The 22,643-nt window shown below is 50.9% G+C and overlaps 1 protein-coding gene across 1 annotated transcript; it reads left to right on the plus strand.

Moving 5' to 3' along the window:
- Window positions 1-437: 437 nt before the first annotated feature.
- Window positions 438-18,324, plus strand: ADCK2 (aarF domain containing kinase 2). Its single transcript, XM_055335496.1, has 8 exons — window positions 438-1,628; window positions 3,311-3,457; window positions 5,976-6,104; window positions 7,109-7,204; window positions 10,306-10,557; window positions 12,419-12,547; window positions 13,568-13,621; window positions 17,882-18,324. Exons 1-8 carry the CDS (start codon window positions 693-695, stop codon window positions 18,020-18,022), a joined length of 1,884 nt encoding a protein of 627 aa, XP_055191471.1. The 5' UTR covers window positions 438-692; the 3' UTR covers window positions 18,023-18,324.
- Window positions 18,325-22,643: the final 4,319 nt, after the last annotated feature.

The following is a 22,643-nucleotide window of genomic DNA, read 5'->3' on the forward strand; positions in this document are numbered from 1 at the left end:
CGGGTCGGAGCCTGCACGCGGGGTCAGAGCCTGCACGCGGGTCGGAGCCTGCACGCGGGTCGGAGCCTGCACGCGGGGTCGGAGCCTGCACGCGGGTGGGAGCCTGCACGCGGGTCGGAGCCTGCACGCGGGGTCGGAGCCAGTGCGCGGGGTCGGAGCCTGCACGCGGGTCGGAGCCTGCACGCGGGTCGGAGCCTGCACGCGGGGTCGGAGCCAGTGCGCGGGGTCGGAGCCTGCACGCGGGTCGGAGCCTGCACGCGGGGTCGGAGCCAGTGCGCGGGGTCGGAGCCTGCACGCGGGGCGGGAGCCTGCACGCGGGGTCGGAGCCTGCACGCGGGTCGGAGCCTGCACGCGGGGTCGGAGCCAGTGCGCGGGGTCGGAGCCTGCACGCGGGTCGGAGCCTGCACGCGGGGTCGGAGCCAGTGCGCGGGGTCGGAGCCTGCACGCGGGTCGGAGCCTGCACGCGGGGTCGGAGCCTGCACGCGGGGTCGGAGCCAGTGCGCGGGGTCGGAGCCTGCACGCGGGGTCGGAGCCAGGGCGCGGGGTCTGGGCGCGGCCGGAATCGGCTACGACCGCAGGTGTGGCATCCTCAGCCGTGGCCTTCGACTCGGGTCAGCCTTGCCTGACGGGTGAACGTAGATGGGTGCCCATTAAGACGACAGCAGGCAGCCTAGGCCGGGGGCCCCTGGGAGATGATGGTGACCCCCTGGCGCTTGTCCATCAGGGTCTGCTTGTCGCACCTGAGGGGTTTTGAGCTCAGAAAAGAACTCGGCCTTTTAAGATCATCTGGGAGCTCCCGTAATACCAGACTCTGTTGGCTTCTGCTTGGCACTTTACCCAAACTCATCTCAGCGTCTGGGGACACGGGTGAAGGGGTCCCTGAGGGCGGGCGCCAGCGAAGAGTTGACTGGAGTGACCTGGCCGAAAATGGGCCACTGCACAGCGTCTCCCAAGAGGGGCGGCTGGGATGCCTCTTTCTGCACCTTCGTATGTGGCTCCGGGCTGGGGCTCTCTTGATGAAATTTTTCCCGCTCCTGCTCTTCTACCCCCTCACCTACCTGGCTCCCAGCGTCTCCTGTCTCTGGCTCTACCTGCTTCTGAAAGCCACCGAGACCTCAGGCCCAACATACATCAAACTGGGCCAGTGGGCCAGCACCCGGCGTGATCTCTTCTCTGAGGCCTTCTGTGCCCAGTTCTCCAAGCTGCATGTCCGGGTGACCCCGCACTCTTGGACTCACACCGAGCACTTCCTGTGCCAGGCATTTGGGGAGGATTGGGGGAGGGTCCTCCACTTTGAGAAGAAGGAGCCTGTGGGTTCAGGCTGTGTGGCCCAGGTGTATAAAGCGCGTGCCAATCCCGTCTTCCTGGAGGATGACAGCGTCCAGAGACTTGCGAAGGCCTCCTGCCTGCAGCCTTCTTCAGAAGCTGGGGCAGTCGGGAGGCTGGGGGAGCTCTTCGGACACCTGGGGAAGGGGTGGAGGTTTCAAGGAAGTCTTGCCGACCAGTCACTTCTAGAAAGGCTGCTCCTTCCTAAATCTGACCCGCTTGGATCAAATGCAGTCATGTCTCAGGCTTCAGTGCCTGGCGACCAACCTAAGCCAGATCACCTCATCCCCGTGGCAGTGAAGGTAAGTGCTCTGATGTCTCAGCTGGCCCTTCCTGTCTCTAGAATGTCACTGACCCCACAGTGCTGTCCCCGCTCAGGAACCCCCATTTGCAGATCACTCCACTTCACCTGGGACTCCAGAATTGCGGCCTGGGCCAAAGGCGGGCACCAAACCACTGAGCCACCCAGGGATCCCCATGGGCTCCATCATTTTTGTCTTCACACTTGTCCCTCCCCATTCAGCATGATCCCATGACCCCTGAAGCAGGTACCTCTGATGCTCTCTCATACCTCGGAAACAACCCTCAGTTCACACCTACTGAATCATACTTTGCAAGGGAGGAGCCTGAGGCCTGCGTTTTTATAAATGCTTCAAGTGATTCCCATGATCAGGTGTGTTTGGGGAACACTGGACCAAAATGTCCTCTGCTCTGTGGAAGGCAAAAGGAGTAAATGCCAGCGTGTACCAGTCATGGTAGGTGCATTATTTAGTCTGTACTAGCTGCCTTTGAGGTAGGCATTTGCTTAACTTGTGACTATTTATTTATTTTTATTTATTTTAAATATTTATTTATTCATGAGAGACACACACAGAGAGAGGCAGAGACACAGGCAGAGGGAGGAGCAGGCTCCATGCAGGGAGCCCTATGTGGGACTCGATCCCAGGTCTCCAGGATCAAGCCCTGGACCAAAGGTGGCGCTAATCCGCTGAGCCACCTGGGCTGCCCTATTTTCATTTATTTATATTCCTGAAAGGATGTGCCAGGCAAGGACTATTATCTTCATGGGATTTTTTTGTTGCTCTTGTTTTTAGATTTTATTTATTTGAGAGAGAGAGAGCTTGAGGGGTGTGGAGGGGCAAAGGGAGAGGGAGAAGCAGGCTCCCCATAGAGCAGGGAACCCAATGAGGGGCTGGATCCCAGGACCCCAAGATCATGATCTGAGCTGAAGGCAGACCCTTAACTGGTCGAGCCCTCCAGGCGCCCCTATCTCCATGTTTTAAAAAGTGGAAGAGGAGGCTGAGAAGTTGAGTAGCTTGGCCAGTTTCAGACTGAGAATGAGTTGTAGGAGGAAAAAGCATTTGAAAGCAGACTCTTTCCATCCCACCTCAGTGCATCCTTGCTGGGATGCTGTGACTCTAGATCCTTCTCTGACTCAGGCTTTGGATTACCTGACTCAGTTACCTGGGGTGCTCAGTGAAATGCAGATTCCTGGTTCCAACCCCACAATCAGTGATTCAATAGGTCTTGGAGGAGGCCTGGCCGTCCACATCTCCACAGGCACTCGGTCACTTTGATGCATGCTAGTGTTTGGGAGCCACTGACCTAAACTCACTGTATTTTTTTTTTTAAGGATTTATTTATTTATTCATGGGAGACACAGGCAGGAGAAGCAGGCTCCATGCCGGGAGCCCGACATGGGACTCGATCCTGGGTCTCCAGGATCACGCCCTGGGCTGAAGGCGGTGCTAAACCTCTGAGCCACCCGGGCTGCCCTAAACTCACTGTATTTGAAAGGAAAAGCCCACTTCTTCCCAGCAAAGCTAAGTGCAGCGCAGAGACGCTGGCCCTGGCATTTCCTCAGCGATGAGGGAGCAGGAGCAGAGTATTCTGTTCTGCTGAGGAGCTGGCTTGGGCAGCAGTCCTGTCGGCGTCAACGTGCCCTCCTGATCCTTCCCTGTCTCACTGTGCCTCCTCCTGGCAGGTGCTGCACCCCGGCTTGCTGTCCCAGGTGCAGATGGACCTGCTGCTGATGAAGATGGGCAGCCGAGTCCTTGCGCTTTTGCCAGGAATCAAGTGGCTTAGCTTGCCTGAGATTGTGGAGGAGTTTGAGAAGCTCATGGTCCATCAGGTAAAGTCCTCTTCTTTCAGTTGCAAACTGTGTCTTACATAGTTCTTGCTGTTAGCTGTTTAGCAAATGCCGGACCAATGAGTAGTTTCCTAGTAGGTCATGGCTAGTGTGGCATGGTAGTCAGGGTTAGGTGATGCTGACCAGCAGGATGAGGAACACCCAAATCTCAGAGGCTGAATGCCATCAGGTTGTTTCTTGCTTATATCAAAGTTCCCTGCAGGTGATCCGAAGAAGGGGGAGGGAGCTCTACTCCATAGTTATTCAGGGACCCAGTTTCCTCCCAAGTTAGGCACTGAAATCTTCAACATGTGTCATCTAGGGTCAGTGTGGCATGGGGAGGAGACTGTGGACAATCTCCTAAGAGATCTCGAGCCTTCTTAGTCTACAGGCCAGAGCTTAACCTACAGGCTCTGGGCCCAATGTAACTGCAGGTGTGCTTGGGAAATTGCCTTCCTTAGTACCTGGCAGGGAAGTGCTGAGACTGTGCTGGGGCCTGCAGCATTACCTGTGCCACATGCAGGAGCCGCCCAACTCCAGGGTCAGGAGAATTAGCGAAGTTGCACACTGTGCCTTTGCTTTGTTTCCAGGGCTTTTTTTTTTTTTTAAGATTTTATTTATTTATTCATGAGAGAGAGGCAGAGACACAGGCAGAGGGAGAAGCAGGCTCCATGCAGGGAGCCCAATGTGGGACTTGATCCTGCGTCCCCAGGATCATGCCCTGGGCTGAAGGCAGGTGCTAAACCGCTGAGCCACCCAGGGATCCCCGTTTCCAGGGCTTTTGAGTAGACAAGGACCTCCTCCCTGTCCAGGACCCTTGGAACACTTGTCGAAGTAGCCAGACTTGGTGAGCACACTTGGGCCAGTCACAGCTCCAAGAAGACAAACCCCGATGGCTTACTGTGCAGAAATTACACTGCATTGGGACAGTGCAGAAATTGGCCATCTTTCAGAAGCAATGTGCTAAGTTCTCATTTATGTCCTCTGATGTAAGGTTTTAGGTCCCAGAGATGCATTTTAACGTTTAGAAAGTTTTGCTGGATGCTATTCAGTAGTTTCGATAACAAAGGATTAAAAGTGAGATAAGAGATTCTATTCCCACAACCATCTCTGCAGTACTCTCAAGTCCTACCCATCTGAGCTTCAATTCCCCTTCTAGAAGTCTGATAGACATCATGGGGTGATGAACGAGATTTTCTCATCCATAAGGAAGGTGTAGTGGGCAGAGGGGGACTGACCCGTAAATATTTGCAGTGTATCCTGGGATACTCCTGGAGGAGTCTCTGCAGGTTCAGTTGGGTTCAGCTGGGGCCCAAGAGAGGAAGAGGTCATCTATCCTGAGGGCCAAGGCTCCCCAAGCTCACGCTGAGTCTTGGAAGGTGTGTGGTGTTGGACCAAGTAGGGGAAAAACATTCCCATCAGAGGGAATAAGGAAGGCCAAGGACAGGGGGAGGGTCAGGCAGGCTGGGATGTTCAGCACTATGCAGACTGGGTGAAGCTAGAGTTCTGGGCCATGGAAGATACGGGAGGCACAAGAGATGGATCTGAGAGAGCCACCGTGGATGTCACCCCCATGAATTTAGACTTCATGCTGCGGGTAGTAGGGGGGCACCAGCAGATGGATTAGAGGGAAGATGGGGGTCAGGGAGCCCCAGTCAGGTGCCTCTGGGAGGGTTCGGGGGACTGGTGGTGAGTCACCGTGGGAGCCCAGTGGGGTGGAGTGGGGAAAGGATCTGAGAGTGGGGAGGCTGCAGCCTGGTGGTCCAGTGTGGAGGCTAAGAGACAAGAAGTAATCTTCAGTGACTCCCAGGGCACTGGCTGCAAGGGGCGGGGGCAGGGTGCATTCTGTTTAGACTCGGAGTTTAGGGGGCTCTGGGCTGCTGTGAAGTGACAGCTTGAAGAGAAGTGTGGAGCTGGTAGCGGGGTCTGGCCATGGTTCTCTCACGAGGTCCTATGATGAGGAGATGCTAGCTGAGGACAGGAGGGCATGGGGGGGGGGAAGCGCAGGCTGGCGAAGGCCAGCAGCATCAGCACGAGTGGGGCACACAGGAAGGGCCAGAGACCAGACCAAGACGGAGTGGTTGGAGGCAGGGGAGGATCATGGGGGGAAGCGAACGGCAGGTGCTGGGAGAAGAGCTGTTGGGGAAGAAGGGGTTCTCCATGGCACCAGTACCAGAGGTCATTAGGATAAAGACGGGAGTGGTCCCTTGAGTCTGGCAAGCGGAGGGCTTGGTGGGTTTAGGGGGCAGAGGGCAGGGGCCACTGCAGAGCACTGGAGCGAAGCCCCTGGGCCGGAGTGGGGGTGAGTGGAGAGGGAATAGGGGGAGGCAGCTCGGCCCAGGTGCCACCAGGGGGTCTGCAGCTGTAGCTTCCAGGAGTTGACTTAGGCAGCACCTCGCCCGGGTCTCCCGAGGCCTTCTGCAGGGAGGCAGGGGGAAGGCGCGTGGACATGGCAGTCCCGATGCTGCCATCCCTGGGCCCCCATCATTACCCGGCATCCTTTCTCCCCACATCCCTCTAGATCGACCTGCGTTATGAAGCTCGGAATCTAGAACACTTCCAGTGCAACTTCCTGAATGTGAATTCCATCAAATTCCCCACCCCTCTGCGTCCCTTTGTCACCAGGGATGTCTTGGTGGAAACGTACGAGGTGAGTGAGGGCTTCCTCCGGCCGTGCCCTTCGCTCACAGCTGTGCCATCTGCACCTGAAGGCTTCCATCTGAAAAGACAAAAGCCAGGGGAGCATGGGATTACTGTCTATACAGTGGAGGGGAGTTGGGATATGACTCCAGGCGGGCAGGTAGTGTAGGGAGGTGCCCAGCAGCCTGGATGTGGCCTCAGACTTCCTGGACTTGGAAGTCTTTCCATTTTACTTGCTGGCGACTTCAGTTCCCTCGTGTACAACAGCGGGCGCCTGTCCCTGTCTCACAGGGTTGTCCCAGGAGTCAGTGACATTGGATGGAAAAATGCCTTCAGTAGAGTTTGCACAGAGAAAGTGCCTGACAAGTGTTGGTGTCACATCACTGGCCTTAGCTGTTGCCTGGTCCGGCCTCTTATAAAACTGGTAACGTGAGATCCAGGGAAGTGACATGAATGACCCAACGTTACTGGCTGTGAGCTTGAGCAAGTTATCTAAACTCTCTGGGCTTTAGTTCTTCTATTTGCTGCTGAGGAGTAACAAGATCTATTGCAATGGGCGCTCTGCCTAATAACTGACCTGTACGAAATGTTTACTTACTTTCCTCTCTCCTTTTTCTCCCCTTTTTTTTCCTTTCCATTTTCCTGTTCGAGGTCACAGACTCATTCCTGTCCTTGTTGGCTGATTCTTGATCAGAAACTAGCTCTCCTGGGGCCTGCTCCCATTTTCTCTCACCACGTTAGAACATCTCTTACCTGTGGGTGGCAGAGGCACAGGTTTCCTCTGTAATAAACCTATAGGACTTGTTTTCATTTGAGAAGTGTTACAGAAGGGAGAAGCAAATAGGTTAAAAGTAACTTGTGGGTGACAGATTCACAGGGATTATAAGGAAGGAAAACCTCTTTGGGAAGAGTAGGGATGGGAAGGCAGCACCAGTGTGTCACGGGGGGATGAGGAGCAGGGCATTGGGCCGGCCGCCCGGGGTAAAGCTGTCTCTTCCCTAACCTTCCTTAAAGGAAAGTGTGCCTGTGTCCAGTTACCAGCAGGCGGGGATTCCTGTTGACTTGAAGAAGAAGATTGCCCGGCTGGGGATCAACATGCTCCTGAAGATGGTGAGCTCATGGGCTTGGAGAGGGTGCTCTGGCCCCGTGTGTGGTTGAATTTGCATGTGGGGAGATGCAGAGATGCTGGCCAGCTGCCATGGGCGGGAGGGTAAGCAAAGCAGCCAGCCACCACGTTGAGAATCTGGTGCAGGGACGCCTGGGTGGCTCAGTGGTTGAGTGTCTGCCTTTGTTTTTTTGTTTTGTTTTGTTCTAAAATTTTATTTATTTATTCATGAGAGACACAGAGAGAAAGAGAGAGAGAGAAAAGCAGAGACACAGGCAGAGGGAGAAGCAGGCTCCATGCAGGGAGCCCGACATGGGACTCGATCCCAGGACTCTAGGATCACGCCCTGGGCCAAAGGCAGGTGCTCAACCGCTGAGCCACCCAGGCATCCCTGAGTGTCTGCCTTTGGCTGAAGTCGTGATCCTGGGATCTGGGATCGAGTCTCGCATTGGGCTCTCCTCGAGGAGTCTGCTTCTCCCTCTGCCTAGGTCTCTGCCATTCTCTCTCTATGTCTCTCAAGAATAAATAAATAAAATCTTAAAAAAAAAAAAAAAGGGCAGCCCGGATGGCTCAGTGGTTTAGCGCCGCCTTCAGCCCAGGAGTGATCCTGGAGACCTGGGATCGAGTCCCACGTCAGGCTCCCTGGATGGAGCCTGCTTCTCCCTCTGCCTGTGTCTCTGCCTCTCTCTCTTCTTTGTCTCTCATGAATAAATAAATAAAATCTTAAAAAAAAAAAAGAAGCTTTAAAAAAAAAAGGACATAGTGAACTCTTGGCAGTGTTAGCTTTCGCTGTCATCACTGGTGGTAATAGTAGCAACTCAGCATTGATAGCAGCTCCCGTGTAGGTGTAAAGAAAGAAGATAGGGGGGTTGTGCGGGGATGGATGGCACGTTGTAGGCAGGAGAGAGCATGAGTGTGCAAAATCTGGGTAAGAAGGAACCGGGTGTGTGGTAAGAGTGGGAGGAAAGAACCCACGTGACTGACATGGAGCTGTGGGGGCTGAGGCTGGTGGCCAGAGCGGGGCAGAGGTGAGAGTAGGGGCTCCTGGAGCAGTGGGATTGTCTGAGGAGAGCTGGGTGTTCACTTGGTCAGTACAGTGGGAATTCAGTGGGGAAAAGTTTTTGTCCCCAGCCCCAGGGGTCCGAGGGCACCCTGGGCCAGAGAGGAGGCTGCAGCCAGAGCAGCTAGTGGAGAAGCAGCATCCAGGACTGAGGAGATGATGACGGTTTCCAGCTCACAGGATCTCAGATGGGGGGGCACACAGCCACGTGCCAGGATGTTTGGCAGTCAGCCAGCCTTGCGTACCCACATCCTGCGGGTGTGCCAGCCCTGACTTCTCTAGTTGTCAGCATTTTCACCAGAGCAGCAGCCTCTCTTACCTCCTTCGGAGCCAGAACCTGGACCAGGAGGGTCCCTCTGTGGGTGCGGCCTGCACCAGTAGGAGGAGTCCCCGGAGAGCCTCCTTTCCAGCAGCTCTCTGCCTTACCCCTGGGGCTCTTCTCCTTCCCCTTTAGAAGGACTGTTGGTGCTTACTTTAAGATTTTATTTATTTATTCATGAGAGACACACAGAGAGAGAGGCAGAGACACAGGCAGAGGGAGAAGCAAAGGGAGAATCAGGCTCCATGCAGGGAGCCCGACATGGGACTCGATCCCGGGTCTCCAGGATCATACCCCAGGCTGAAGGCGGCACTTAAACCGCTGAGCCACCAGAGCTGCCCCTGCTGATGCTTTCTGACCATAGAGATGACCTTTCACAGGATGCAGATTCCTGGTCCACAGAGTTAGACCTGACTTCTGTCCATCATAGTCCCTGGGGCTTTCTTTCCTGCCTAGTAGGTTCGAAGTCACTTCCCCCTGCACCGATGAAGGTGATGGACAGGAAGTCTGATTTATGCAATGTTTTTAAAAAATGTGGTTCCATGTGAGATGCCTGGGTGGCTCATGGTTGAGCGTCTGCCTTTGGCTCAGGCGGTGATCCCAGGATCCAGGATCGAGTCCTGAATCGGGCTCCCTGAGGGGAACCTGCTTCTCCCTCTGCCCATGTCTCTGCCTCTCTCTGTGTATCTCTCATGAATAAATAAATAAATCTTTTTTTTTTTTTAAAGGTAGTTCCACGAATTTAAGAAGGTAAAATTTGGGGAAAATCTTTAAACAATGGGTAGATAATTACGCTTTTTTTTTTTAAGATTTTATTTACGTTTTTATGAAAGACACAGGCAGAGGGAGAAGCAGGCTCCTCACAGGGAGTCTGATGTGGGACTTAATCCCAGCACTGGGATCATGCCCTGAGCCAAAGGCAGACACTCAACTGCTGAGCCACCCAGGCATCCCTGTAGATAATTATTCTTTTTTTTTTTTTAAGATTTTATTTATTTATTCATGAGAGACACAGAGAGAGAGAGAGAGAGAGAGAGAGAGAGAGAGGTAGAGGGAGAAGCAGGCTCCATGCAGGGAGCCTGACGTGGGACTCCATCCCGGGACTCCAGGATCACGCCCTGGGCTGAAGGCAGGCGCTTAAACCGCTGAGCCACCTGGGCTGCCCTGTAGATAATTATTCTTAATTAGAATATTAATTGCTCAAATCACAGAATAAAAATAAGTCCTTTGTGGGGCACTTGGGTGGCTCAGTTGGTTAAGCATCTAACTCTTGGTTTTGGCTCAGGTCATGGTCTCAGGGTTGTGAGATCAGGCCCCACAATAGGCTCCATACTCAGCACAGAGTCAGCTTGACTCTCTCCCACCCCCTTTGTTTCTCCCCCTACTCACACTCTCTCACTCTCTTTCGCTCTAAAATAAATAAAATCTTTAAAAAAAGTAAGTCCTTTGAAATGCGGTTTGGTCTTCGATTTTTCATGTTCCCTTATAATCGTTTAAAAATGTTCTTTACTTCGAAATTAACTTTTCTCTTAAAAATGTTAACCTGGCCTGTCCCAGTACAAATTCTGAATGGCTGACATAAGTAGTGAGGCTTTATGAAATGTGCACCTCTCTGCCATAGTACTCAATCACTGGGAACTTACTGTCACCTTGGAAGTTTTTTTGCGTATGGCCTGGTGGTGGCGATGGCCTGGCGAGGGTTGACTCTCGCACTGTTCTCCTTCCAGATATTTGTGGATAACTTCGTCCATGCAGACCTCCACCCTGGGAACATCCTGGTCCAGGGTGCTGACGGTCTTTCCAGGAGTCAGGAGGCGCAGCTGCGGCAGATAGATGTCTGTGACACGCTGGTGGCAACCATGGCACCTGCCTGCTGCCCACTGCGCCTGGTGCTGCTGGATGCCGGCATCGTGGCTGAGCTGCAGGCCACTGACCTGAGCAACTTCCGGGCCGTTTTCTTGGCTGTGGCAATGGGGCAGGTGAGACCCGCTGGGCCTGCAGGAGTTGGGGATGATCTTTTAGGCCCTTGGAAACCATGGGGCTCCTCGGCCCTTGTCAGCCTTGTAAGTGCCCACGTTTGCCATGGGTGCTCCTGATGGACACGAGTGGGGTAGAGTGAGAGGGGAAGGATTGGGAAGGAGAGGTGGGGAGAGGAAATGAAGCCACCCAGGGCGTCCTCAGAAGGTGCCGAGATGCCCGTGTGTGACACCTGTTCTGAGCAGCTCATGGTTTGGGACTAGGGGAGGAAATGGCTCTACCCTAAATGCTGTTTCCTACTTGTAGCGTCTCTTCCCTCACCAGTAGGTATATGGGTGGACACTGGGAACACTAGTTTCTTGTCTAGATAATGGCTGGCCTGGCCCGTGCCATTTGCTGCAAGACAGCAGGCTAATGAGAAGCAACAGCCCAGAGGACTTCCTCTCCAAGTATGGGAAGATCCCTTGGAATCTGGAGTGGGTTTTTTTGGTTGTTTTTATTTTTACTTTTTTTTATTTTTAAAGATTTTAATTATTTAATCATGAGAGACACACAGAGAAAGAGAGAGGTAGACACACAGGCAGAGGGAGAAGCAGGCTCCACGCAGGGTGCCTGACATGGGACCTGATCCCAGGTCTCCAGGATCATGCCCTGGGCTGAAGGCAGTCTTAAACTCCTAAGCCACCCAGGCTGCCTTATTTTTATTTTTTTAAGATTATATTTATTTATTCATGAGAGACACAGAGAGAGAGGCAGAGACACAGGCAGAAGGAGAAGCAGGCTCCATGCAGGGAGCCCGATGTAGGACTCGATCCCGGGACCACAGGATCATGCCCTGAGCCAAAGGCAGACACCCAACCGCTGAGCCACTCAGGTATCCCTGTGGAGTGGTTTTTAACTCCTGACCCTGTGGCTACGAGGGGCTCAAATGGTTAGGAATTACTACTTACGGAAAGGGGTGGAGCCCAATCTATACCAGGTCAACTTAAAGTACTATATCTAGAGTGACAATGAAGAAACCCTCTCACCAACCGGTGTGGAAATTTCCAGCAAGAAAGACCCTGGCAAGGGGAGAACTGTGTTTTTTTTTTTTTTTTTAAAGGCAGAATTCAAAAAATAAAAAATAAAAATAAAGGCAGAATTTAGGGGAGCCCTTGTTTATCTGGGAGCCTTCTGAGGGGACAAACCAAAGGCTTGAGCCTGAGACAGTATGAAAGTGTCCTGTGAGCTGAGGTTAAATACGGAGGCGCAGTGGAGGGTGGGGGGATGTTCCCCCGTGCAGGGTTGGGTGAAGGAAGGTCACAGCCAGAGAGAAAGAGCTTGGCTTCTGGGGTGGCGCTGCAGGAGGTGAAAGGCTCTGGCAGGGACCGCTTGGGTGTTTGGGGGCACTGGGAGGATCTGGTCAGAGGGCACCCTGGGTGGGGGGAAGGGTTGGAGGGTAGGGGCACAGAAACTGGGTCATCTCGGGCAGAAAGAGAGCCCACAAGGAGAGTGGCTGGTCCAGTCCAGTGGCAGGTCCTGGTGACTCGGGACAGGCTGGTCAGCAGTGCCTCGTGGAGCATGTGCGGCAGGACACCAGCTTTGCCACCATGCCCTGTGTGGCCGTTTAAGGTGAAGATGAGCACAGCTCTTTGTCCTGGTGCATTAGCACAGGTAGGCTCCCACCGACCAACAGAGACTTTGAAAGTCCTTTTGAAAGGCTCCAGCTGTTCTGGAGGGGGACAATTAAGCAAGGACGGGTGGTCAAATGCAGGATGGTAGAAAACTTGGGTGGAAGCAACTAGGATACGAAGAAATCCGGGCAGAGCGTGTAGGTTTTGGGTCTCTTAACTCTACCAAGTTCCTTTCTCTCACATCTTGTAGGGCCAGAGAGTGGCTGAGCTCATCCTGCATCACGCCCGGGCCAGCGAGTGCAGGGACGTGGAGGGCTTCAAGGCTGAGATGGCCACACTGGTGACCCAGGCCAGGAAGGACACCATCACCCTGGAAAAGGTGAGCAGGCCGCTCGAGGGGCAGAGGCTGCAGGGTGTCCACTGCCCTGGCCCTTGGACAGAGTGACAGTTGAAGGGAGACCTCTTGACAGGGAGAGGTCTCAAGGGGGGTTGAGTTTTAAGGCAGATAAAGAGCAAACCTTTCCTCTGCCAGCATCTTCCAGGTGCGAGGCACCTCCCTGGAATCCCTGGCTCCTGGGCCTGGTTCTCCTGGGTGGCCACCGGGGCAGTGACATTTATAGTGCCAGAGCCCCTCTCTGTCCGGGGTGTAGCCATTCTGCTGCTTCACCTGTATCTGGAGCTCAACTGAGCATGGAGGGAGGGAGGATTAAGGCCCCTGAGCAGCCAAAGGACACAGCTAATGTCCATGTCCTTTATTTACACCTGAGCCAAAACCCGCTTTGTGTTTTATTTTTTTAAAGATTTTATTTATTTATTTATTCATGAGAAAGAGAGGCAGGCTCCATGCAGGGAGCGCGATGTGGGACTTGATCCCAGGTCTCCAGGATCACATGCTGGGTCAAAGGCAGGCGCTAAACCGCTGAGCCACCCAGGGATCCTCTGCTTTGTGTTTTAGACACAGTGCTAACTTGTTTTCTCAACGAGTTCATGGTCTACACTAGCAGGAGTGAGTCAGAAAAGAGGAATAGCCCCCTGGTAGTGAGGAGCGGCAGCTGGCACCCCGGCCCTCCCCATCCGATGGATTCAGATGTGATTGCTGTGTGGACTGGGAGTAGACAGGCCTCGAGGCTTGACTCCGGCAGGGGTCTCTGAACTCACTTGTGTGATGGGAGTCGCGCTTGTGTGTATGCGGTCCTTTCTGGAATTTGTCCGACAGCCCCCTTTCCTGACAGCGTGTGTGTGTGTGTGGCGGGGGGCGATGGTATGGTGGTGGAGAGTGTGGATGTGAGTGTATGTTGGGGGAGGGTGGGTGTGGGCAGTAGGCCAGGCCGGCCTGGAGGCCTGGGAGGGAGGGGGGCGGTTGAGGGGGCTCTGCAGTCGGTTTTCTTCTGTTTTCCAGCTTCAAGTTGCCAGCCTCCTGTCGAATGTCTTTAAGTTACTGATGACTCACAAGGTGAGGCCCCTGGTGGAGCGGAGCCTCTGCTGGGTCAGGCGGGTGGGGCGGCATCTGGGAAGCGGGTAGGCGGCCACCGGGCGCAGAGAGGTACCTCTACACGGGATCTCAGGCTTGCATACATTTTCGTCCCAGTCTGTTTGTGTGAGGAGTGTTGCTTCCGTGTCCTGACACAGTCGTGGGGGGATCTCTTCCTCACCAGGGCCAGTCTGAGAGTCTGTCCGTCCAGTATTCTACTACTTAGTCTCTTTTTTTTTTTTTTAAGATTTTATTTATTCATTCATGAGGGACACACAGAGAGGCAGAGACATAGGCAGAGGGAGAAGCAGGCTCCCTGCGGGAAGCCCGATGTGGGACTTGATCCTGGGACTCCGGGATCACGCCCTGAGCCAAAGGTAGATGTTCAACCACTGAGCCACCCAGGCATCCCTTTATTTTTTATTTTCATTTTTAAAGATTTTATTTATTTATGGGTCTGGTGTTCTTGACCTTTTTTTAACCTCCAACATCCCTTTGTCTAGATGTTGGGATTTAATCTTTGTACCTGCTTATTGATAGGGCTCAAGGTGCTGGCGCTGGCTGAACTGTTTTGATTTTAAGGACCACTCAGCTGTTTATGTCTAGGAGTGTCCTTAACAGTAATCCCTTCTCAATGGCCATCCCACAGAGGGGAATCCGTTTGTACACCCTCCCACCGTGTCTGAGGGTACCTGTTCACTCTCTCACACTATTTATAAAATGTATTCATTAATAATTGATTAGTTCATGAAGTAAGCTCTGCACCCAGTGTGGGGCTTGAACTCATGACCTTGAAATCCCCGGGACCCCGGGATCATGACCTGAGCTAAAGCCAGATGCTCAACCATGGAGCCATCCAGACGTCCTTAATGATGCTTAGTCTTCATGGAAGTCATACTTAGTTCTTTCCTGGGGCCAGAGGTGGCCTAGGAGGAGGTGCTTCTTGTCCTGGTGTGTTTGGAGGCCCCAGCAGGGCTGTCCTGGCCTTCGCTGCCTGCCCTGGCTCCAAGGCGGGAGGGGGCTTCACGGCTCTTCACTTTGGCCTTTCCCTTGGGCTTCATTGCCCTGTGATGGAGTGTGGTCTTGGGCCAGTCTTCAGAGTCAAGCTGCCAGCCAGGGGTGTCAGGTGTTGCGGGCAGCGACGGGAAGGTTCTCCTTTGAGGATGGCCTTTCCCATTGTTTCTCTTGAGTTCTGCAATCTGGATAATGAAACACACCATGGGAAAGGCAGCTATTTGATGAGGATTGTAACACAACTGAGAGTCAGAAAGTTGTCTGGCCTAGCGCCTTCGTCTTACAGACGGTGCCATGACACAGGGTGGTCCGCTTGCCTCCTTGGGCCTCATGGGCAGAGCACGAGACACACATGGAAAGGTTAGGTGACTCCCCACGTCCCGTCGGCTTTGCGTGGGCAGAGCCACTCTCTGCATCCGTCTCGGACTCTAGAGTTGGCTCTGTTGGTGAGGTTTTGGGGAAAAGCTTCATGCTTTCCAGAATTCTTGACAAGTTCTGTTTAAAAAACAACTTAAATATCACCGTGGGATTGGACAAAGCTTTAATCTTTGCCAGGGAGTTGGGCTGGAGAGGAGCAGGAATGAACATAGACTCCTGGGGGCTCAGGTGCACACATTCTAGAGCAGGTCTCCAAGGCTTACAGTCCGCAACCCTGATCTGCTAACGCCTCTCTGAGCCCACAGGGTCACCGCAAGGACCGGCTGGGCGGTCAGGGCAGTGTCCGGGGAGCGTGGCCTCTGCACCCTGTAGCACCTCATTTCGCTGTGTCAGTGAAATGTTTTCAGTATCCCACTTAGACCACTCAACATTCCTCAAGGCCAGGCACCTATGCCAAGAGGCCTGGCAACAGACCCACGGCCACATGGCCTGTGGCAGTGCCAGGACCCTGCTGTTGGCAGTCTGACCACAGAGCCCGACTCTCATTGCTTCGTCCTCCTGCCTCCTGTGTTCTGCCTGGGGAGATGGCATTCCATACCCCCAGCATGGGACACAGTGGGCTAAAGCTCCTGAGATGTTTGCTGTTAGGGCTACCATTCCCAGGATGGAAGGGCAGAGAGTGTCTAGTACAAGTACTGCATTCTAGGTTCTTCTCTAAGTATTTAATTTTTATTTATTTATTTATTTATTTTAAAGATTTTATTTATTCATGAGAGACACACAGAGAGAGGCAGAGACACAGGCAGAGGGAGAAGCAGGCTTCCCGCTGGGAAGCAGACGCTCAACCACTGAGGCACCTAGGTGTCCCTAAGTGTTTAATTAAAAAAAAAACCCAAAACTTAAAAATGTTTAATTATAGTTAAAAATACACATATGAAATATACCCTAACCATTTCCAGTGGATAGTTCTGCACTGTCAACCATATTCACGTTGTTGTGTAACAAATCTCTAGAACTTTCTCAAATTGGAAAACGGAAATTATATCCATTGAACAGCTCCCAATTAATTTCCCCCTCCTCTCAGCCCCTGGCAACCACCATATTCCACTTTCTGTTTCCATGATTTGGGAATAGTTATCTCATATAAGTGGAATTGTGCAGTATTTGCCCTTTTGTGACTGGCTAATTTCACTCAACACACTGCCCTCGGGGTTCATCCATATTATAGCATGTCATAGTATTTCTTTTTCAAGACTGAGTAATATTCCATTTTGGTATGTACCATATTTTCTCTATTTGTTCATCCATCAGTGGACATTTGGGCTGGGTCCACTAGGCTCTTAGGAATAATGATGCTGCGGTGAACATGGATGTGCAAATACTTCTTTGAGGTCCTACTTTCAGTTCTTTTGTATATTTTCCCTTAGGTGGGACTGTGAAATCAGATGGTATTTTTTTTTTCATTTTTGAGGAAGCACAAAACCACTTTCCCACACGACTTTACTTTCCCACCACCAGTATACAGAGGATCCAGTTTTCTTTCTTTTCTTAAGATTTTATTTATTCATGAGAGACACAGACACAGGCAGAGGATCATGCCCTGGGTTGAAGGCAGTGCTAAACTGCTGAGCCACCTGGGCTGCCCAAGGATTCAGTTTTCCACAGCCTCACAAACACTTGTTATTCTGTTTTTTGATCATAGCCATCCCTAATGGGTGTGAGGTGGTATCTTATATGGTTTTGGTTGCATTTTTCTAATGATTAGTGATGTTCAGCATCTACTCATATACTTGTTAGCCACTTGGATGTCTTCTGTGGAGAAATGTCTATTCATGTGGCACTTAATTTTTTAATAAAATATTTGCCAGAAACATAGAGGTAGAAAGAATACAATAAATACTGAAGAATTCACCACACAGCTTCCAAATGAAAGCATTCTCGGCGATGTTAAAGCACCATCTGACTCCCCAGACTACTTTTCAGGGCTTAACTGAGACACACACCCTTTACTTTTAACAAAGATTATATCCCCCAAGTCAGCCTTCAATTTCCTGACTTTTCTGTCCACTTGAGAAACAGATTCTTGTTCTTCTAGGTTTAAATCCTGGCTCTACTCTACCTTACACAGTGGCCTTGAGCAAATCACTTGACCACCCTGTGCCTGAGCTTCTTTTCTCTAGAACAAGGATAATAGTACTTTGGAGGATTAGTGGAGTAATTCACTTAAATTGCTATTACTATTAACCTGGCTCCAAAGGGGAAGAAGCTCTGCTATGTTTGAGCAGAAGCCTCTTGTGTGTGGTCTCAGAAAGCCTACTGCAGATCTTAAAGAATGACTTTTGTGTAGATTTATAGTTTGTGGTATAGCCATGGAATATTAATATTCAGTGTATTATTTTTTTTAAAGATTTTATTTATTTATTCATGAGAGACACAGAAAGAGAGAGAGAGAGGCAGAGACACAGGCAGAGGGAGAAGCAGGCTCCATGCAGGGAGCCCGACATGAGACTCGATCCCGGGTCTCCAGGATCACACCCTGGGCTGAAGGCGGCACTAAACCATGGGCCACCGGGGCTGCCCAGTGTGTTTTATTTTTAAGTCATTCAAACACAGGCACAGGCACACACATACCCTCCCTTAGAGAAGTACATGTGGCATCCTTCAGACTTTCCGTTCATATTTCTAGTAGATGGGAGGTTGGGTGAGTAGATGAGATGGAGGGGAAAATGATGGGGTAGGGGAAAGAGTGTTAGGTAGACGGTAGAAATCCCAGCAGGCCTGAGTGGACAGTTACATGGATACTCTCTAGATCACTGGGCTTTGGAAAGAACCACTGTTTTTCTGTTTCAGGTAAAGCTAGAGAGCAACTTCGCCTCCATTGTGTTTGCCATCATGGTGTTGGAGGGGCTTGGCCGCTCCCTGGACCCCAAACTGGACATCCTGGAGGCAGCAAAGCCCTTCCTTCTGAAAGGACCAGGTCTCTCCCGCTGACTGCAGCAGTGGGCATGCAGTGGGTGTTCATCTCAGAACTGAAGGCCAATCCCGACAGCCTCTGCTGTGGCAGCTTGAACATTGTTAAAATTGGGATGCATGGAAGGCATACCAATATTTTTCACTCTGACTTGGTTTCAGGCATCTGTTTGAAAAGCTTTGGGTTATTTGGGGAAGTAAAGGGAGGGAAAAAGTCCTCTATCCATTCACTTGTGGAAGCTAGGCCTGGTGTCGGGGAGACTATTTCAGAGGAAATGTTCTGTGGGGGAGGACAAATAAACTTATTATTTTGTTTTCTCGTTTTTCTCTCTTCTCTTTTTAATCCTCTCTACTTCGTGATCAGGTGGGTCCTGCCAGGTATTCCAGGACTCTGAGATTTAGGTTGGAAGATGTTACAGAATCCTGTAGACCCACGGCTTCCAAAGGTTTTGATGTATTATATTGATGGAATAGATCTACTTACATATATGCATGCACACGTATAACTTATTTATAGGTTTTATACAAGGGCTACCACCACTCACAAATCTCTGGAGGCACAACGTATACCTCGGGAAAACTTTGCTGTACTTCTAATTATCTTCTTGGTAATTTTCAACGTTTTTTGATGACCTGCTCAATTTTATTAGAAGGTAACATGATTAATGCAGATGGGAGCAGAATCAACTCTGCCATTTTCTTCATGCTCTCCTCTGCTCACGTTAGCATTCAGACTACACTTTCCTTTTTTTTTTAGAATTTTTTTTTTTTTTAAGATTTATTTATTTATTCAGAGAGAGAGAGGGGCAGAGACACAGGCTGAGGGAGAAGCAGGCTCCATGCAGGGAGCCTGACATGGGACTTGATCCCGGGTCTCCAGGATCACACCCCGGGCTGCAGGCTGCACTAAACCGCTGCGCCACCAGGGCTGCCTTCTTTTCTTTTCTTTTCTTTCTTTTTTTTTTTAATCCACTCTCTTTCTCTCTCTCTCTCTCTTTTTTTAAAGATTTTATTTATTGGGATGCCTGGGTGGCTCAGTGGTTGAGCGTCTGCCTTTGGCCCAGGGTGTGATCCTGGAGTCCCGGGATTGAGTCTCGCATCAGGCTCCCTGCATGGAGCCTGCTTCTTCCTCTGCCTGTGTCTCTGCCTCTCTCTCGGTGTCTCTCATGAATAAATAAATAAAATCTTTAAAAAAAAAAAAGTTAAGGATAAATTGATTTAAAAAAATTTTTTTTCCCCTCCTGGGGATCCCTGGGTGGCTCAGTGGTTTAGCACCTGCCTTTGGCCCAGGGTGTGATCCTGGAGACCCCGGATCAAGACCTGTATCAGGCTCCCTGCATGGAGCCTGCTTCTCCCTCTGCCTGTGTCTCTGTCTCTCTCTCTCCCTGTGTCTCATGAAAAAAATCTTTAAAAAAATTTATTTATTTATTTATTTATTTATTTATTTATTTATTTATTTATTTATTTATTTATAAAGACCGTATTTATTCGAGAAAGAGAGCACGAGCAGGGGCGAACAGTAGAGGGAGAAGTGGACTCCCCACTGAGCAGGGAGCCCGATGCAGACTCGAGGCGAAGGCAGACACTTCATTGATGGAGCCACACAGGTGCCCCGCCTTTCTGTCTTTTGGTAAGGAATTAAGGTTTAGTTGGACAGAGGTTCATTGGGGACAGTTTTTTCTAAGAGAGAGATGTTATATCTACTTAGCAAGTCCTGAGGGGAGGCCATTCTAGTCTGGCACTGAGGGGCTGGGGTGGCTCTAGGTAGCTGGGAAGGGGTGGTGGCACCGTTGGCTCTCCTCATGGGCACTCCGGCCAGACACAGGGCTGTCGTGTCAGGTGCACACACACACTGTAAGGTAAGGAGGGTACAAGCACAGAGCAGGGGCTGCCCTGAGCCCACACCAGCACTACTGACCTTTGCCTGCAAGCCAATTGGTTGAATCTAACCATTTGTGGAATGTATTAGTGATGCATTAATACATCAAAACTTAGTAGCTCACAGTGTCTGCAAGTCAGGAATCTGGGTGCCGCTTCCCAGGGTTCCCTGCTCAGGGTTTTGCAAGGGCTGTAGGCATCTTGAAGCTCCATAGGGTGGGTCTGATCCCAAGCTCATTCACGTGGTGGTTGGCACGATTCAGTTCTTCATGGACTGCTGGACTGAGGGCCTCGGGTCCTCAGGAAATTTTACAGCAGCAACAGAAAATGAACACTGTATTGAAGAGGAGAAAAATGGGCAACAGATACACTTTACTATGGGTTGTTTGCTGATTTTTAAATTAAGCATCTTAAAAAGGTGAAACTGGATTTATAAAGTCATTTTCTTAAGTAGAAAAGGCTATGGCTACTTCTTTGGATATAAGTTAAAGATTTTGTTTATTTATTCATGACAGAGAGAGGCAAAGACAGGCAGAGGGGAGAGGCAGGCTCCATGCTGGGAGCCCAGTGTGGGACTCAATCCCGGGTCTCCAGGATCACACCCTGGACCGAAGGTGGCACTAAATCGCTGAGCCACCAGGGCTGCCCTCTTAATTCCTTTTAAAGTAGAAAGTACAAGTTTACTTCTGTGTCACTACAACCACTGGAGAAATGAATTCCTTTCTTCTTTCTAAGACTCATAGAGAAAGGGAGAGCAAGCAAGCCCTGAAAAGTAGGAAATTAAATGAACATGAAGTAAACAAAAGTTGTCCTCCCGCCCCTCACCTCCTTGCTTTGTTTTCTATTTCCAGCTGTGGAATAGGTGTTTGATTTGGGGTTAGATGCTATATGTAAAATCATGTAAAGTCTGTTCACAATTTGTTAACACTTGACTGGGAATTTATCATGTAGCAGCTGAGAGCTCAGGGTCAGGGTTTGGCATCCTTCCTCTCACCTTCTAAAATGCATTCTCACAAGGGACACCTGGGTGGCTCAGTGGTTGGGTGTCTGCCTTCGGCTCAGGTCGTGATCCCAGGATCCAGGATTGAGTCCTGCATTGGGCTCCCTGCGAGGAGCCTGCTTCTCCCTATGCCCATGTCTCTGCCTCTCTCTGTCTCATGAATAAGTAAATAAAATCTTTTTTAAAAAATGAAATGGATCATTTGCTAAACCCTGAACACTTGACACTCAAAGTCATAAGCATGAAAATTTATAGAATACTTAATGGACAGAAACGTGGGCCTAGGGTGCCTGGATAGCTCAGTCGGTTAAGCGTCTGCCTTCAGCTCCGTGGTGATCCTGGGATTCTGGGATCCAGCCCCACATCAGGCTCTCTGCTCAGTGGGGAGGCTGCTTCTCCCTCTCCCTTTGCTCCTCCCCCTGCTCTCAACTAAATGAATCTTAAAAAAAGAAGAAAAGAAATGTAGACCTAAATACAGGGATTCGAGTGCCTTGAGTATAGCTGACACCCATCCTTCTGTGCCAAGATATATGGTTCTCCATGTGCCCTGTAGCCTTTTTTTTTCTTTTAAAGATTTTATTTATTTACTTATTTTATTCATAAGAGACAGAGAGGCAGAGACACAGGGAGCCCGACGTGGAACTCGATCCCAGGACCCCGGGTTCATGCCCTGGGCTGAAAGCGGTGCTAAACCGCTGAGCCACCCGGGCTGCCCATCCCTGTACCTTCTGAATAGCCTATATCTCGAGTTGAAACCTCAGTGCTGCCAGTTAATGACTCTATGAACTTGGACAAGTCACTTTATTTCTCTTGAGCATCAGTGGCCCCATCTGAGTGGGAGTCCTCCAAAAGAATACCTGGCCCACAGCACATGCTCAGGAAATATTTACTCTAATTCCTTCCCTTCCTAGCAGCAAAAACCTGTTCCAGTGAATTAAAATTCATCCACTCACCCCATGTTTCTTGCTGAATTACAAAACAAGTTTTAACTTCAGTGCTTTCTTGTACTTAAAGCAGTATTGTTTTTATAGACCACTTGTCGGGTCCTTAGCTTTGTCTTGCACGATAAATTGACTTTTTTTTTTTTTTTTTACTATAGAAAATTTAGGGTCCCAATCAGTAAACTATTTTGACTGTGTAGCAGTGATATGTATTTTTTTGGGAGACATGCTTTAGGAATTCCAAGGGCAAACATCCCTTACTGCTTTTTGCAGGTTGCGTGTTGGCACTGAAGGGTTGGGATAACTCCTTTTGGGTTCTGAGATGAGTGCCCTATTTGAGAGGATGCATTCTATTTAATTTATTCGTGAGACACACACAGAGCGGGGGGGGGGGGGGGGGGCAGAGACTCAGGCAGAGGGAGAAGCAGGCTCCATGTCGGAGCCCGATGCAGGACTCGATCCCCGGTCTCTAGGGTCATGCCCTGAGCTGAAGGCGGCGCTAAACCGCTGGGCCACTGGGGCTGCCCCAAACGATCCATTTCTTTTTTTTTATTTATGATAGTCACAGAGATAGAGAGAGGGGCAGAGACATAGGCAGAGGGAGAAGCAGGCTCCATGCACCGGGAGCCCGACGTGGGATTCGATCCCGGGTCTCCAGGATCGCGCCCTGGGCCAAAGGCAGGCGCCAAACCGCTGCGCCACCCAGGGATCCCCCCAAACGATCCATTTCAAACTGAAATCTCCAAGGTGTGAGGCTGGCAGGCTAACTCTATAATTTAACCAAACAGAGAACTTTTTAGGAAAATTCTTAAGCCCTAAGTGA

The sequence above is a fragment of the Nyctereutes procyonoides genome, unplaced genomic scaffold (assembly GCF_905146905.1).
Source record: "Nyctereutes procyonoides isolate TBG_1078 unplaced genomic scaffold, NYPRO_anot_genome, whole genome shotgun sequence".
NCBI lineage: Eukaryota > Metazoa > Chordata > Mammalia > Carnivora > Canidae > Nyctereutes > Nyctereutes procyonoides.